Below are 16698 nucleotides of genomic sequence, written 5' to 3'. Positions count from 1 at the left end.
CACATGAACTTTAGGGGGATACCTCATGTCTAAACTCTAAACCATAAAAATAATTCTGTCTAGTGGTGAAAGATGCTCAGAACTTATAATCTTCCTTAAACACAGTGAGCTTCTTGTTACTAAGAGAATTTACAGTAAGATGGCAGATAGGCATAATCAAGTAGAAAGGGGGTGACCCTGAGGGGCAGAAACAGAAGACTTCTAAGATCTCTTGAAAAATCTAAGAAATAATATCTCCATGCTTTTTAAATGGACTCCTCCAAACGAGCCCTAAATTCTGGAGATTTTTATTCCTTAATGTACTACAAGCCTAATTGCTAAATTTCTCATTATAAAATTATAGAATATATGGTAAATTACATAGGGGATCCAAGGATGAAGTTCAGTGATAAGAATCTTAACATCATATATCTTAACATTCCTTCTCTTTTTGGTTTGCTTTGCTATTCTATGTAATAAAAAATCCAGGCATTTTCCCATCCGTTAGATCTGCCACATCCAGGCATGTCCCCTCAAGGTCACAAGATGATAGCCACAGACCCGGATACCACAATACTCCAAGGCAGTGATGAGTGGTCAGAAAATGTAGAAGGGCACTGTGTCCTGGATGGTAAGAGCATTTATCTTCTCATACCTCTTAGTAGAAATGAAAAGACCTCACTAGGTATATGCAAACTGACTTACCCCATGGCTCCCTGGACAGAACCTGGTCACATAATAGCAAAAAGAAAGTTAGTTTTCACAACTGTAGCTACTTTATGATTACAATGATCTAAAATATAGGTTGGAAAGTGTTTAAAAGACATATTATTATTATTATTAGCAGAGGAAAGTAAAATGGTGGGAGTGGGAGATCTATCTATCTATCTATCTATCTATCTATCTATCTATCTATCTATCTATCTATCTATCTATCTATCTATCTATCTATCTGTCTATCTATTTATCTATCTGCTTTCCTGATTCTTTATATTGGTTGGAAATTAAAGTGTGAATTTATAATAAAAATAAGTTCATATGAACTCCAAGTAACTAAACTTTTTGTTGGGAAGACTTGTTGATTTGTGTAGTATCTCATCTGATTTCTCATCTCCCATGCGCATGCATACTTGAGCAAAGGACTGCAGCTGAGCCGGTACCTATAGGGTCATTCTTTCAACTAGATCATGCACACTGTCTTCAGGAAAGCCTTCTCCAGTCTGTGGACTCAAAGCAAGATTCTATTGATTCATTCAAAATCTATAAGGCAAACCATATTTAAGCATGAAATACACTTAGTATTGACCTGTAAAAATTGGTTTCATAATCTCCTTCTTGATTCTCTTCTACTTCCTCTGCCATTCTTTCTCAGTCTCATTTGATGGCTTCTCCTGAGTTTTCCAACCTATAGCCACTGGAGTCCCTTGGAGTCAGTATTCCGACTTCATCTTTGTTCTGTTTGTACTCATTCCATATATTATTTAACTCCTGCTAACTCTAAATCTATCTTGTGAGCTTAACTCTCACCATTAAACTCAGACTCACTTATTCATCTGCCTACTTTATCTCTCCTCTTGGATACTTAACAAGTTTCTTTAACAACATATCCAAGACCAAACTCTTGAAATCTCCCAAACTTGAAGGCTTATTTTTTAAAAATTTCATAAATGTACCTCTACCCCTCTAGCATTTAAGGTAAAAAACGGACATCATCCTTACATTTTTTTAAAATCTCTCCCACTGCGATCAAAGCCATACTCAAATCTCTTCCACATTTTTCCCTAAAATATCTCATATTTACCACTTTTCACCACATTCACTGCTACCACCCTAGTCCAACATCATCACCTTTTTAATAATGAACTATTATGATAACTTCTAACTGAGCATTCCAGGCCAGCCCTTGCTCTTCTAGAGTTCGTTCTCAGCATAACAGCTGGAGTGGCCCTTTCATGCTAGAAGCAGAGCTTTCTCCTTGACTCAGAACACTCAGAGACCTTTTCAAGACTTCCTATTTTTAAATGATCTAGAGGTGCCTCCCACATGAACTCTGTGACCTCACCTCCACTGGAGTTCCCTTTGACCACTGGGTTCCAGTCACACTCCTTTCCTGGCTGTTCCACAAACATGTCACATATGATTCCACTTCAGTGCCTTTGTACTTGATCTCCTCTCTGCTTGAGAATCCTTCCTTTCTGTCTATAGGGGTCACCCCATCACTTCCCTGGGCTCTCCCCTCAAGTGTTAGTTTATCAGAAAAGATTTTCCCGATTGCACTCTTTTGTTATAGTAATTTAGAAATCTCCAGGAATCATTCCTAATTCTTCTTGCTCTACATTGCTTTCATAGCATGTCACCATATGATTTTTCTTTCTTCACTTTCATAGCACTTGACACAATGCCTGGCACATACATGTTTGATAAATATTTACTGAGTGAATAATAAATACGTCTGTAGATTTAGATTACAGTGCAAATGGTTCCTAATTCAAAAACCTTTGTATACTTTTTGACTGATCTGAATGTCTACTCCCAGAGAGAAAATTACTGAAACAACAATTTGGAAAAAAATAAAGTTACGATTTATTGAGCATTGCCTTTAGATTATTTTATGTGCAAGAATAACCACCCCCTATTTTATAGGATGAGGATACTAAAGTTCAGAAAAGGTACATAGTTTGCCAACATCTCATAGCTTAAAAGGGTCAACATCTGCCTGTAGCCCAAACTACATACTAGAGGATGTCATACAAACCCTTTACTCACACAGTGAAAGAAATTTGACACATTCCATGCTGTTTTAAGATATTTCTTCTGCTGGATTCTAATATTCAAGCTGCTCTTTGTTTGTTTGTTTTTGTCGGTCTGTAATTTACCTTTCTCTACTCCTTCCCTCCTTCCTTCTTTCCTACCTACCTGCCTCCCTTTTTACATATCTGCTTTCTTTCCTATTTTCTCCCTTCTTAGCTCCCTTCCTTTTCTTTTATTCATAAGATTAAAACTGTAGGCAATATTTTTATATCATTGATTACAGTTGTCAGATGATAGTCACTGTTGACACATACCTCGGTGTCCATAATTTATTGAGTCCTAGCAGCTCTGAGATGGAAAAGATCTTAGAAATCATGTGATTCAACTCTCTCTCTTTAGACATGAGATAAGTAAGACCCAGAGAGAGAAGGTGACTTGAGCCTGATTGCACAGCTCATTATTTGTTGAACTGGAATCCTATTCTAAGAATTTCTAATGTGAATCACCATTTTTCCAAAACAGAAAATATCCACCAGATGGACTATGTTTCATATTTAAGGCTCCTCATTACTTTGGTCTGAAAGGTACTCAACATAAAATCGCATCATCAACAGAAATGAACTTTCTCATGAGAAGATAGTCTTCCATGTTGCAAGTGAGATTGCTTCCAGGACACCAACATCACTCAGGTGCACAGACACACTCCTTTAGGAAAAACGTGAGTGCCTCAGATAATGTGCATTTAGGAAAAAGATGTATCTGTACACACATAATGTGTTTGATGATAAGATATACAACAAGGGGGATCCTTTCCACATAGATTACCCAATTATGTATTTATATGTTCATGTTATGTGGGCTTAGGTATGAAAGGCTAAAAGATCATATATAACTAAAATATTGAAATATCATTAAGAATTTTAATATTCAAGGTATATAAAAACAGGCTATAATGTTAGAGAATAATGGGAGGAGACACCACTTTGATGAGATAATTAGGAAAGGACAATCTAAGCAGTGGACATTAAATTTGAGGCCTGAAGTATGAAAATCAGAGAAAAAGAACTATGCGGGCACAAGTCTGGGGACTGGCCATCCAGTCTGGGAAGAACATTCTCAGGTTAAGATACCAGGTGAGGAGTAAGAAAAAATTTTAGGATATTACAGAGCATGATGGAGGGAGTTTGGATCTCATTCTAAATGCAATGGAAAACCTTTAAAGAATCTAAACAGGAAAGTGGTAGACATAGTTTTCTTTATAGAGATTATTCTAGGTAATAAGACTAAGAGCAGGTACTAAATCACATGTGGGTTAGGTAAGCACCCTTCACGGTCACAGCGTTGACATTACTGACTCACGAAAGAGCAAAGTTCCCAGCACGAGGGTCTGTGCAGAGACGGGACAATCACACAACGATAATACTGTAGAGAGGGATTCAAGGATTATAGATTGGGTGTGAGATTACATACCAGCCTTTATGATCCTCATGAACACTGAGCTTCTTTAGTTCTATGAACTGAGCTAATTTTTGAGAGTCTCTAAGAATGAAAGGAAATCGTAAAATCAAAGGTTTTATTTTGCAGAAAGAAATTCAACCAAAGTTTAGAAATCTCACACATACTTATCTACAGGGGTGGTATCACCTCTCCAGTTGGGGCTGAGGAATATGAATACCATCTGAGACTCCTTCCACTGGGGCAGAACGTCTGAATTTTTGTGTGTGATATGGATCACCTAAATTCTCTTGCTTAAAATGAAGGTCTCCAGGACGTATGTCTTGGAGGTTCTAATTTAGTAGACGTAAGATTAGGTCTGGGAAGCTGCGAATGGGATAAGCAACCCAGGAGGTTCCTTTGGACGAGGTGGACCAGGAGGACGAGGGCCATACTTGGAGAAACAGTGGGCTTGGTGCAAGGAGCTCCTACTGGGATCAGCTGTAATTCATATCCAGCTGTCATTTGCTTCACTTGGGGATATTGTAGCTCTAAAGATACACTCAGTGTGGGCTGGGATTGTGGCTCAGTGGCAGAGCTCTTGCCTGGCATGTGTGAGGCCCTGGGTTCAATTCTCAATTTCAATTTGAAATAACTAAAAAAAAATATTTTTAAAAAGAGAGAGATACACTTGATGTTCAGCATCGTTAGGCTACTCAACCTTTCTGAGCCTTCATCGATAGTGATGCTGACCTTAAGATGTTGGTATGAGGCCCAGAAATTCAAAATACAAAATGCAGGCCTGAGAGCCTGGCATATCATTTAACAACCAGCAGCTATGATCTGCTGTTTCTCAGTCTGTCTCGTTTGTTTGGCTTCCTCCTTCCTGCTGCTCTCCATTTCATAACGCAAAGTCAGCACTCACCTTTCTTGGTTTGTTTCTTAATGATTGTCTTCTTCCCTCCACCTTTTACAAATTCCCAGACCCTCTGCCCTTAGTGGTTGTCACCTTTATTAAAAGTTTTGTCCCTAAGCCCTGCATTATTCTAAAGACAGTAGAATAAAAATATTGATATTACAGCATGGAATATCTGTAACTATCAAATTAGCTTAGACTTATGTTTCCTGCTACAATTAACTTACAATGATCTCTTGTAAGGCTGCTTATCTTTCCTGTCTAATCTAACATAAGTACTGTGAAGCAGAGAAGACCTCGCAGTGGGCAGATGAGGTTCTGGAAAATGCTACCAAATTATGAAGAACATTTGAATCTCATTAGCTTCTGCAGTCCATAAACAAAGCTTCAACGGAGCAAGAAAGCTCAGTCCACTTTGGTGTGTTGAATTTACTAATTCATATATGTCGTCTTTCAAATTTTAAATTTAACAGGCCTTGAAGTAAACCCTAAAACATGGCTGAATTAATCCCTTTTTCAACTGTAAGTCTTCCTGTGTTTAAAGAAGAAGCCCATTCCAGCCTATTTAAAATCAAAAGGAAATACTCATTGGATTAAACCTAATTGTAAGCAATGTCTAAATTGGGCTATAGGAGGGACAGGTTAAATTAGATATTTGGGGAAATTGTGTATTCAGAGTATATGGCTGTTTTCATTTGCTATATTCCATTTAGTCTGTCTTTCAATAGGCCAAACAGGATGCCAAAGTTAGTACTGGTTTTTAAAGCAATTCTTCAGAAAAGTTTTATGAAGGTATAAGATTTTCATCACAATTAGCTACATGGTTGGTCATTTATACTTTATGTGAGAGAATAAAATTACATTAAATGACTACTGTCCCAGAAAATCCATGCCCTTGCCTCCTAATTCTCTACCTTCCCTTCCTTCTGGGTTGAGGGAGTTGGCGTTTTATATCATCCAGTTTGTTGTTTGAGTTGAGAAGTGGGCAACTATGACCAAGCTGGAGCTTTGTCTTCCTCTGCTCTTTGCAAAAGCAGGAGATGAGTGGGACCTTCTCAGGAAACGCACCTATGATTCCTATTTGATTTGGAGGTGGGTTAGGGAAGGCTAGGAATCACAAATATAAAAATGTATGAATCATAGAAATTCATAGAATATTTACACCAGACCTAGTTCTTTCTATAAAATATTTGGAACAGGTTAGCCTCCCCTCACTAGGAAAGTGGCCAAGATGAAGATCTTGGATAAGAAAATTCCACAGTCGCCCATTAATGACCCAGAAGAATCCATAATGATCCCAAATACTTGATTCATACCCACACTGTTTTCTGGACCAAGGAGCCAAGCCTTATCATTTCTTCCTGCTGTATACTGGAAAATGGTCTTTGTTTAGCATTAGTTAGCTTACTGATTATGTTGGATCTGTTTTGGAATAGAAAATAAAACTTTTTATTTCTGCTTACAAAGATTTTCCTGAACGTAGCACATCAGCCTGAAGACTAAGGACTTGAGATTAACTGCATAGGATGGTTCTGGTTTTGGTGCTTTGAAGAAAGTAATAGGCTATACATTTATTTCACATATTTGTTTGTTTCACAAATATTTGTGGAACAGCTCCTGTATGCCAGGCAATGTTATTGTGCTTGGAACCAGAGAAAAGTTGAAAACACTTTATTATCATTATCCATGTGTATGTGTGTATGTAAATCAATTATGGACAAAACACCAATATATTTGTCATCACCTTTAAGATTTTCTGAACTTTCTTCTTCATTTTTCTTTATGAGTCATCTTACTGTGTTTTCATGAAAAAAAAAAAAACGTTCTTTTTCAAATTGAAGCTCATTGCCTGACAATAAGCCTGACAGAAATTAGTACAACTCAACATTCAGATGAAGAAAATGGAATTTCCAAAACTTACTGATGATTTTGCTAGTTTTAAATTATAATAAAGAGTATTTTAGGGCTAGGGATGTAGCTTAGTGGTAGCTCACTTGCCTAACATGTGTGAGGTCCTGGTTTCAATGCCCAGTATACAGTCTTTTTTTCTTCATCAAGATTACTGTTTATTTTTAATCAAAAAAAGTTTTTTTGTTTTGTTTTTAATGTGGTACAGAGGATCAAACCCAGTGCCTCACTTGTGCTAGACAAGTGTTCGGTCAAGTGCTCTAACACAGAGCCACAACCCCAGCCCTAATCAAGTTATTTTTTTCTTAGCTATTCAAATGAATGTATACTTTAAGAAGATATTTTTGTATAGGTATTGCATGCATATGGTATAAAAAAGTGTGTACAATGAAAATAGACAAGTCTGTGTGTGTGTGTGTGTGTGTGTGTCAGAGAGAGAGAGAGAGAAAGACACACACACACACACACACACACACACACAGGAGATTGGACCTAGGGGTGCTCTACCACTGAGCTATGTCCCCAGTCCTTTTTATTTGTTATTTTGAGACAGGGTCTTTCTAAATGGCTGAGACTGGCCTTGAATTTATGATCCTCTTGCCATAACCTGCCAAGTCACTGGGATTACAGACCTGTGTCACCCCACTGGCAAACTTAAGTTTCCTTTTGTTATCCTTAGTTCCCCTCCTTTAGTGATTTTTTGTCAGTAAGTTCTTGGAGGTTTTTCTAATGTTAAATTCTAATTCAGTTGATCTGGGGTGAGGCTTAAATTTTGAGTTGCCAAGAAGTTTCAGCTAAAACTGATGTTGCTGACTCAGGATTATGCTCAATGGTCAGGTTGTGAAGAACGCTTGTTCGTGGTGTATATGTGTATGTGTATTTGTTTATTGGACTAAAGGGAGCAAGTTATTCTTATAAACATGTAAACACACTGCTTTCTTACTACTTCAGCCCTAGAGTTTCAGCTTTGAGTTTTGCTTTGTTAAAAATTAATCTTTGTCTATTTGGAGTGATAATTTACACAGTATTTTAAAAATCAATCTATGAATGAAGGATAAAAGCCAGCAATGTGACATTTGAAGCTTGACACAAGGACTCGGGCTGGAGTTGTGGCTCAGCAGACGAGTGCTTGCCTAGCACACGCAAGGCACTGGGTTCGATCCTCAGCACCACAAAATAAACAGATAGATAGATAGATAAATAAATAAATAAATAAATAAATAAATAAATAAATAAATAAATAAATAAATAAAATGACGTTTAAAAAAAACACAAGGACTGTGAGAATCTCTAAAATTTTCTCATTTTTTTTTTCAAATAAGATTACAAAAGTACTCAAATCCAAATAGCTTTCTAAATTTTGGCTGAGAACATGTTGAGATCTCTAGTTTGCATCCAGTATCATTAATCTAATAAAGATGCCATCATACTTGGAAATGATACGATTAAGCTCCCTAAAATCAATATAAAGTGCAAAAATCAATTAAATATTTTAAAATCATAGGCATTAATATTCTATCTATCTGAATAAGGTAGTCTCCAGGGGTGGGTGACTATGTTCAATATCAGAAGAGATAGAAATGTTATCTTCATTGAACCTATATGCAAAGGTAATTCTTAAATCATGAGATCAACTCATAAACAAAGTTAAATGTTCATGTTTGTTTCTCACTCTTTGCAGAAAAATAAGGGCTAGTAGACTTGAGGTTGCCCTTTTACCTTATCTGCAGGGTATATATTTTAATATGAGTACTTGCTAACACAACACAAGGTTTGCTTTTTTAAAAGAATCAATATTGAAGGCATGCTTCAGAAATAAAGATTTGATCATCAAAGTCTGAATTTCTGCATGATTGGCATAGAGTCAAGGGCACAAAGGTTTTTCTTTGATGTGAAGTCAATCTCTATCAATAACCCCATTGCTCTGAATGGCTCTGAGGTCTGCCATTTGGAGCGGTATTGGACTAGGTTCTGAAGATGGTTGCCTTTAAATATTTGATGTTGAAAGAGTGATTTGAATCTGCCTAGCCTTCTAAACACGGACTGTTCTACCTAAAGTTGTGATCCTCAAGCCCATGTCATATTGTGGTATCACCGACAATATGCACATAATCACAGGAAAAAAAAACAAAAACAAATAACACATCTTCCTGAATTAAAAATTGTCCAGCCCACACTAAAATGAGAATGAATATATTAAAGAGTGGAATGAGAAATTCTGTTGCATAGTTAAATTAAATATGAGACTTCAAAACAATATCAATCAGACATAAGGTGATGACTCCAGATCCCTTGGAATATGTACTAACTGGCTTTGTCCAGTGGAAGGATACTTCAATGGGAAAATTTCAGAAGCACTATGATACACACCAACACTCTCTGAGGAGATTGGAGACCAGTTCATTTGAATAGCAACTACATTTCTATGCCTCTTATGAGAGTCTGGAGTGGACCTATGCAAAATATTTCAGAACCAAAATATTTCAGATTTTTGAAATATGACTTTCTGGAGGAACCGAGGAAATGACAGAGGTTGTTGAGAGATCTGGACGGCTTTAAGAGATGCCATAACTAAACTCTTAATAAATGATCTCTATAAAGAAGAATCTGTAAGTTTGGGCACTTTGGAGACTAGAAAAGATATAAATTATTTTTCAGCAACTTGCCGATTTTTCTTGGTAGTAGAGGGCAAGCCACTTCTTTAAAGAAGGAATACATGATAGAGTAAAACAGTATGTGATCTAGACTGTGTTTAAATTCCTAATTTTGGATTTCCAATAGGAAACTAAAGTTCTCATCTTTAATGAGGCAAGTACAGAGATAGATCAGTGTTTGCCTAGCCCCATTATTATTATTATTATTATTATTATTATTATTATTTATTATTATTAGTGGTGGTGGTGGTATCTTCTATACCTCTCCATTCCTTTTGTACTTGGAAAGTCAACAAAGCATCTCTCAATGGGAAAGTGGTGCTTCAGATTAGGAGGTCAGACAGAATGATCTGGGTCTCTACTCATAAAGAGATTCCCTCTGAAGATCCATGAAAGCTTTTGGCTAAGAAAGCATTTAGAGAAATAATCAACTGCCTGATATGTAAATGTGTTTAGATCTCACTGTTTGCTGTCACTTTCAAACTGCAAATACAAAAAAAGGATGACCTAGAAACAAGCAGAGAAAAGCTGTGTGGCATTTAGATGCATATCACATATGCATAATTGATTCCTTAAAAGGTTAAATACCCTTAGCATATGTATGGATAGTGATAGGCCCATGATGAGTGCCTAATCATTATGGCAGTGGCTTTGTTTTACATAATTCTAAAGCAAATGTCATGTTTCTTCTTTGGGAATTCCAGGGCTGTATTCAGGAAAGCATATGTTTCCAAGTAGATAGCTGGGCAGAGGAGCTACACTTTCCCAAACAGAAGGACCATTCATGTAGCTAGTAGGCTAAGCTTTATAAAGCACAGACTGCCACTCAATTCTCTTTGGAATTTAAATGCAATTACATATTGAGGACAAATGCTAAATATAAACAGAATAGACAAAGTGCATGCCTTTATTTATTTATTTATTTATTGCTTTGTTTTTGTAGTATGTTTGCAAGAAGAATTAGCTACCTCACACACACTATAATCCTTAATTAAAACACACAGACCAGGAAACTTGGTGAATCCTTTAGCATCTTTTTTTTTTTTCAGAAGCTTGTTATAGCTTTAAAGGACTTGTCCTTTTTTCTTATGTCTGCTAACAATTATAAAAATGCTAAGGAAATTAATTCAAAAAGCATGTCACTAAGAAACATATAGAAATAATAGGTTGTATGCCTTAAATATCAGAAAAAGAGATAATACATTGCATGAGAATAAATAAGGGGTAAAAAAAATCTATGTAAATGGTCTATGTAAATTAGAGTGATTATCACAAATGTTTAAGTTTCTTCTTTGGGGAGGAAAGGACATACAAGTATACCTGGTACACACAAAGGTCTTCTCTGGATAAATGGTCTACAGGTGTTTATTGTTTGAAAATGTACATTTAAAAATATAGCTCAAATTTTTGAAAATGGGAAAGGCAAAATAACAAAAACATAGTAAAGAGAGAACAAATTAAGATAACTAAAAATAATGTACTAGTGCTATAATAAAAGTAATTATATTAATCTTAGGTGGAAGGATATGCTTTCACATTTTACCTTAGAAAATTTAAATGGAGACCACACATAAGACACAACTGAAATATGAGTACCTAAGAGATCTGAAAATAGAAAGATGTGAAAAAATCTATCAGACAAATAATAACAAAGCTATTGTAGCTGTATAAGTGATGAGAAAACTGGACTTGGGGACAAGATGCAGTCTTTTTTCTCTGTCTCTAGTTCCTTTCCTTTTCATCCAACAACCCTACTACATCCAAGCAACTGTTCCTAACATTCCAGAACTTTCGATAAGTCATCTCCACCTATTTTGTCTTATTTCAAGCTAACCATTGTCAATATCTGTGAGATGTTTAATCTCTAAATTCTTATAGTAATTATTATCTCTGTACCACTGATTTGGTACTCAGATGGTGTGTGTTTTATTGGTTTTTTTTCTGTATTCATGCATTTCTTTAATTAAATTATAGTATCCTACAGCTATAGACCATGCTTCATTCTTTAAACATTCCCTGTCCTTCACCCTAGGACCTGCCATATGGTAGAACCATGTTTCCTGACATTATCATAGAAAGTTAGTAAACATGTTGATGATCTATTGAAAATGGCTTGTGAAAGCATATTAAGAATTCCTTCAGGATGCGTGAGGACTTTGACAATGCTATGTATTTACATTTTCTAAGTAACCTCTCCACCACATTTTTAAATAAGGGAAGAAGAGACACACACTATGGTTAGAGTAATTTGAAGCTGTTTGTAGTTGGTGAGACTGAGATCACAGCCCCAGTAGGAGAGTGCCCCCCACAGGACCAAGCTGGAAATTCCCACAGGGTCATAACTGTTACCTTTAAGGTCAGGGATCATATCAACATTTTTGCATGCACACCTGGGACAAAGTCCAACATTTAATATAGTCAATAAATGATTCTGTAAAATGTGAGAGAATTATTTATCTGGAATAATTTAATTCACTCCCATAACTTCAAAACAGCATACAATTTAGTTTCCAAGTATGCATCTTGAGCTCTGGATTTCAGAAAGTGGCTAAAATGGTGGAAGAGCCAGTGGGGCCAAGGTGGGATACAGGTGATATCACCACAAATGGAACTCTGAGGTTAGGGGTTGGTTGGAACAAATCTGAGTACTGGACTGTGTTTGGAAATGAACAACAGAAGTTGAAAAGGAAATGAGGAAACCCATGGGATAGATGTTCAGGGCTTGTCTTGCTGGCCACCCAGAAGTGGCTGGAGTTCCTCCTTCCTCATAGCATGTGCCAAAAGTTGTCTGCTCTGTAAACTTCTTTGAAACATATTAGTTTTTGAATAGGCAATATATAAAGCATCTGGCATAAAATTCAGAGTACACAGTAGGATATGTCATTAAAATGTAGCTTCATCCCACCTCTTCCCATAGTTGCTCATTGTATAGAGGCAACCACACTTACCAGTTATTACATTCATGTTCAGGTAGATGCCTTTGATATATATGTACACGTTTGTGTATTTGTATTTTTTCAGATAGTTCATATATCATACTAATTAAATCTTACCTTTTTTTCATTTAACAACTTATCCCATAGTCCTTTCTACTTTTAATTTTATTATCAATAAAATTATAGCTTGTAACACTATTGGTATATTGACAGTGTTCAACATTTGTTCCTTGTGAAAATGAATGAATGGTTTGATAATAGTATCTAATTCACCCTAAAACTAATTCATTCTAAAACTAAAACCACTAACAGGTTTTAGAAATGAGTCATTTTAAAGTCCACCTCCAACATGCAGTGCTTTTTCTGGATAAATATCATATCCACCCTTCAAAGTAAATCATCCAAAATTCATCCTGCAAGAGCCTTTCTTTTAACATTGACTTTCAGTTTCTTCTTTAGGGGTTGTCTTTAAACACTTAATAATAGTCTACTAGTTTTGATTGACCCCTAAATTCTTATTTGTTAATATAATAATAATAAATGTGAATAGTACTCTTAACAATAATCTTTATTGTGTCTTTGTGTCCGATGCTTTGTTAGGCACTTTATATGACTAATCTCATTCATCCCTACAGTAGATCTGAGGATGTACCTCAGTGGTAGACCACATGCTTAGCATGTGCAAGGCCCTGGGTTTGCTCCCCTGCAACCCCCCTCCGCCCTCCCCTCCACACAATCCCTATAACACATACATAAAGTAACTTCATAATCCTTATAATATACCTATCAGTGCCCTGCAAGAATCATTGACTTATATTGGGGTCATGTGTAGATCATTTCCTTAAATATCAATGGCTTTTGGCCTCTGGCTACTCAAGATATCTCTAGAGTATGAGTGGGTCAGAATTACGAATTACCAACACAATGACCACCTCCCAGGAGTGATCTTTAACCAATGAGGAGTGAATGTTGGTGTATCAATATTCTACTCTCTGGGAAAATCTTGAGTTCTGTATTTTCACATCACTTCTAGGATCCTGAATGGTCGAGCCACAGTTACCCATGTCACTAAGCCCCCTTTCAACTCATCCTCTATTACCTTTCCTTCCTTCCCTATCTCATTTCCCTCCTGGACTCCTTCCTTGATCGCCTCCTAAATAAACTACTTCTAGTTTTGGGATCTGCTTTTGGGAAAATAAGATATCAGGAAGCAGGTTTAGAGTGTTTGGAGTATCTGGCTCAAGTTCACCTGTACATCACATGTCAGTTAGGATACGAACCAGAAGCCATCCTCAAAAGCACCATCCCTTACTGCCAGTTAGATGGTAAGCACCTCATACAGGCCTGTGAACTGCAAGCCAAAGTCAGAGTTTAGTCCTCTTGTCTGCTGCTGGGTGCCATTCTCTGTTCTGGAGTGTCTCTGTATCGCCACAGCAGGTTAGGACTGCATTTTATGCACCATTAGTTAAACACATGCGCTTGGAATTTGTTGCTGAAATTGTCGTTTAAAGAAGACTCTTAAGTTGCTGAATATCTTCTCCTTACTTTTCTGCAGATAGCAACTTTATCCTCGCCAACGCCCAGGTGGCTAAAGGTTTCCCCATAGTCTACTGTTCCGATGGCTTCTGTGAGCTTGCTGGATTTGCCCGAACTGAAGTCATGCAGAAGAGTTGTAGCTGCAAGTTCTTATTTGGTGCTGAAACCAATGAGCAGCTGATGCTTCAAATAGAAAAATCACTGGAGGAAAAAACAGAATTCAAAGGAGAAATTATGTTCTACAAGAAGAACGGTGAGCTGGCTTTCTTTCGTGCTCAGGGAGAGTGTTAGAGGTCGCCCTTTTCCAACTCAGTGATTGTTCCATAAATCCCATTAAGGCTTAATGATATTTCACATAAATATGGTCTGCTAGAGAAGTTCCACAAATGACTTGGATGATGGCCTTGTTTTAGCTATTAGCAGCATAAACTGACTGGAAATTATAACTGTTCAATGTCAATATATGAACTGAGTTAATATATGTTGAAACAAAGTGTATTGCTATTATAGTCATTTTAAAAATATATATTATATGTAGCAGTTATTAATATACTTAACAGGTGATCTTTTATTCAGGGATGGTTTTTCAAGGTTTATGCTTTTAGGGACCACATCTCGATCCCAGTCATAAAAGATAGAGTTCCAAGGGTTCACTGGCAGAAAAGGAAGTTAATTTAAAGGATATCAGCATATGCAGTTTCTCTTCTCTGGTATAGAGCTTTTCTCACTGTTCTCTGAAATTTGAAGGACAAAACAAGAGACACTTGGTATTTCAGGTTGGAATAAGTTTGCCTGGACTCAAAACAACAGTTCTCAAAAATACAAAGTATTTTCTTATGGCTGAAGTTTTATGATTCTTCTGTAATGAAAGACCTAGAGATAGGTATGGTGCCTGTAGTACTTAGGTCCCGTGCAATAACAAGTAGCCCTACCACGTGGGCCTGGAGAGTTGAAGGGAATCCAAGAGGCAATGTATGGGGAAAATACTAAATAAAAAATTTAGACCAAGCTATCATTTCCGAGAGTCCATAATTAACCCTCTTCCTTTAAAAGCTTTCTGTTTTAGTCTGCTTTGTATTACTGGGACCTGAATCCCTGACAAGAACAATTTAGAGGAAGAGAAGTTTATTTTGGCTCACAATTTCAGGGGTACAGTCCATGGTCAGCCGACTTCATAGCTCTGATCCTGAGATGAGGCAGAATATCACGGCAGAAGAACATGACAGAGAAAAACAGCTCAGAACATGGCAGCAAGGAAACAGAGAGAGCTCCACTTACCAAGGACAAAATATACCCCCAAAGGCATGCCCCCAGTGACCTACTTCCTTCACCCAAAACCTACCTGCCTATAGTTTCCACCCCAATCCATTCAAGTGGGTTAATCTACAGATTGGAGTATGTCTCATAATCTCATCACTTTGCCTCTGAACATTCTTGTATTGTCTTACACATAAGCTTTTGGGGGACACCTCACATCCATAATCCTTTCCTCATTAGAAAAACAAACCTGTAAATTTTAGCTGTGTGCACAGATACCAAGCTAAAAATGTATTCCCGGACTTCTTTGTAGTTAGGTTGTACATGGCAGCTAAGTTTGGGGACAAGGATAGGTGGAAAGGAATCATCTACACAAATTCAAGGTAATATCGCTGAAAGTGAAATTGTTTTCCTTCTAATTATTCTCTTTCTCCTTTCACATGGTATTACAGATAAAAGTGGTCTTGTCAAATATTTTTATATTGAGGCCATAACCCCCCATATGATTATATTTGAAGACATGGCTTTTAAAGATATAATTAAGGTTTAATGAGGTCATGAGAGTGGGGCTTTAATCCATTGTGACTTATGTCCTTATGAGAAGTGGAAGAGCCACCAGAGGTGTTCACACACAGGGAAAAGGCCATGTGAGAATACAGGAAGTCAGCGCTCTGCAAGCCCCAGAGAGAGGCCTCAGGAGAAATCAAATCCACCAGCCACCTCAATCTTAGGTTTCAGCTGTGAGAACATAAAATTCTCTTGTTGCAACCACTGCATTTTGTGATGGCAGCCCGAGTAAACGAATACATGTCGATCAGAATGTTAAGCAAAGCTGGAAAGCCAGCTTTCAACCACTTGACAAGGGCAATACAGTAATGGGATGCAGAGCAAGAAAATAGAAGGAACCTGGGTTATGTGACAGAGCTACCTTTCCACCTCAGACAAAACCAAACATATTTCTGTCTTGTTTGAGTTACTCTTTGGGGGGGGTCTTTATGTAACAACTTTTAAATTGTACTCTATCTCAGAATCTCTCATCCTTATCACTGTTAACATTTTGTAGTGATTCTTTCTTGTGGGGCATTGTACACTGAAGATGATCAACTGCACCCCTGGCCTCTGGATCTCATACCCAATAAGCTGGGGATATTGAAGTCAATGCCAAGTGGAAAAAAATAAACCTGCACATGGAAACTTCATCCCTTTTTATAGTTTATTTGTCCTTGGAGGACATTCCCTAATTGTGTGGATTTGGGATGTGCAGGAGTCTTGAAGTAGTGGAGAGCACCCCTCCGGAACAAGATTATACCCCAGTTCTTTGGCACAA

At 37.1% G+C, this 16698-nt stretch overlaps 1 protein-coding gene across 2 annotated transcripts in view; it reads left to right on the top strand.

Annotated features, from left to right (window-relative positions):
* Positions 1 to 16698, top strand: part of Kcnh8 (potassium voltage-gated channel subfamily H member 8) — a 334538-nt gene that overhangs the window by 92170 nt on the left and 225670 nt on the right. For both annotated transcript variants that reach the window (XM_078038309.1, XM_078038308.1), the window contains exon 2: positions 14134 to 14367. In XM_078038309.1, coding sequence (XP_077894435.1) covers positions 14134 to 14367 — 234 coding nt within the window. The remainder of the gene's footprint in view (positions 1 to 14133; positions 14368 to 16698) is intronic.

Source organism: Ictidomys tridecemlineatus, chromosome 2, assembly GCF_052094955.1.
Source record: "Ictidomys tridecemlineatus isolate mIctTri1 chromosome 2, mIctTri1.hap1, whole genome shotgun sequence".
NCBI classification, from domain to species: Eukaryota; Metazoa; Chordata; class Mammalia; order Rodentia; family Sciuridae; genus Ictidomys; species Ictidomys tridecemlineatus.
The sequence above is the reverse complement of the archived record's forward strand: the minus strand, read 5'-3'. Positions and strand labels throughout refer to the sequence as shown.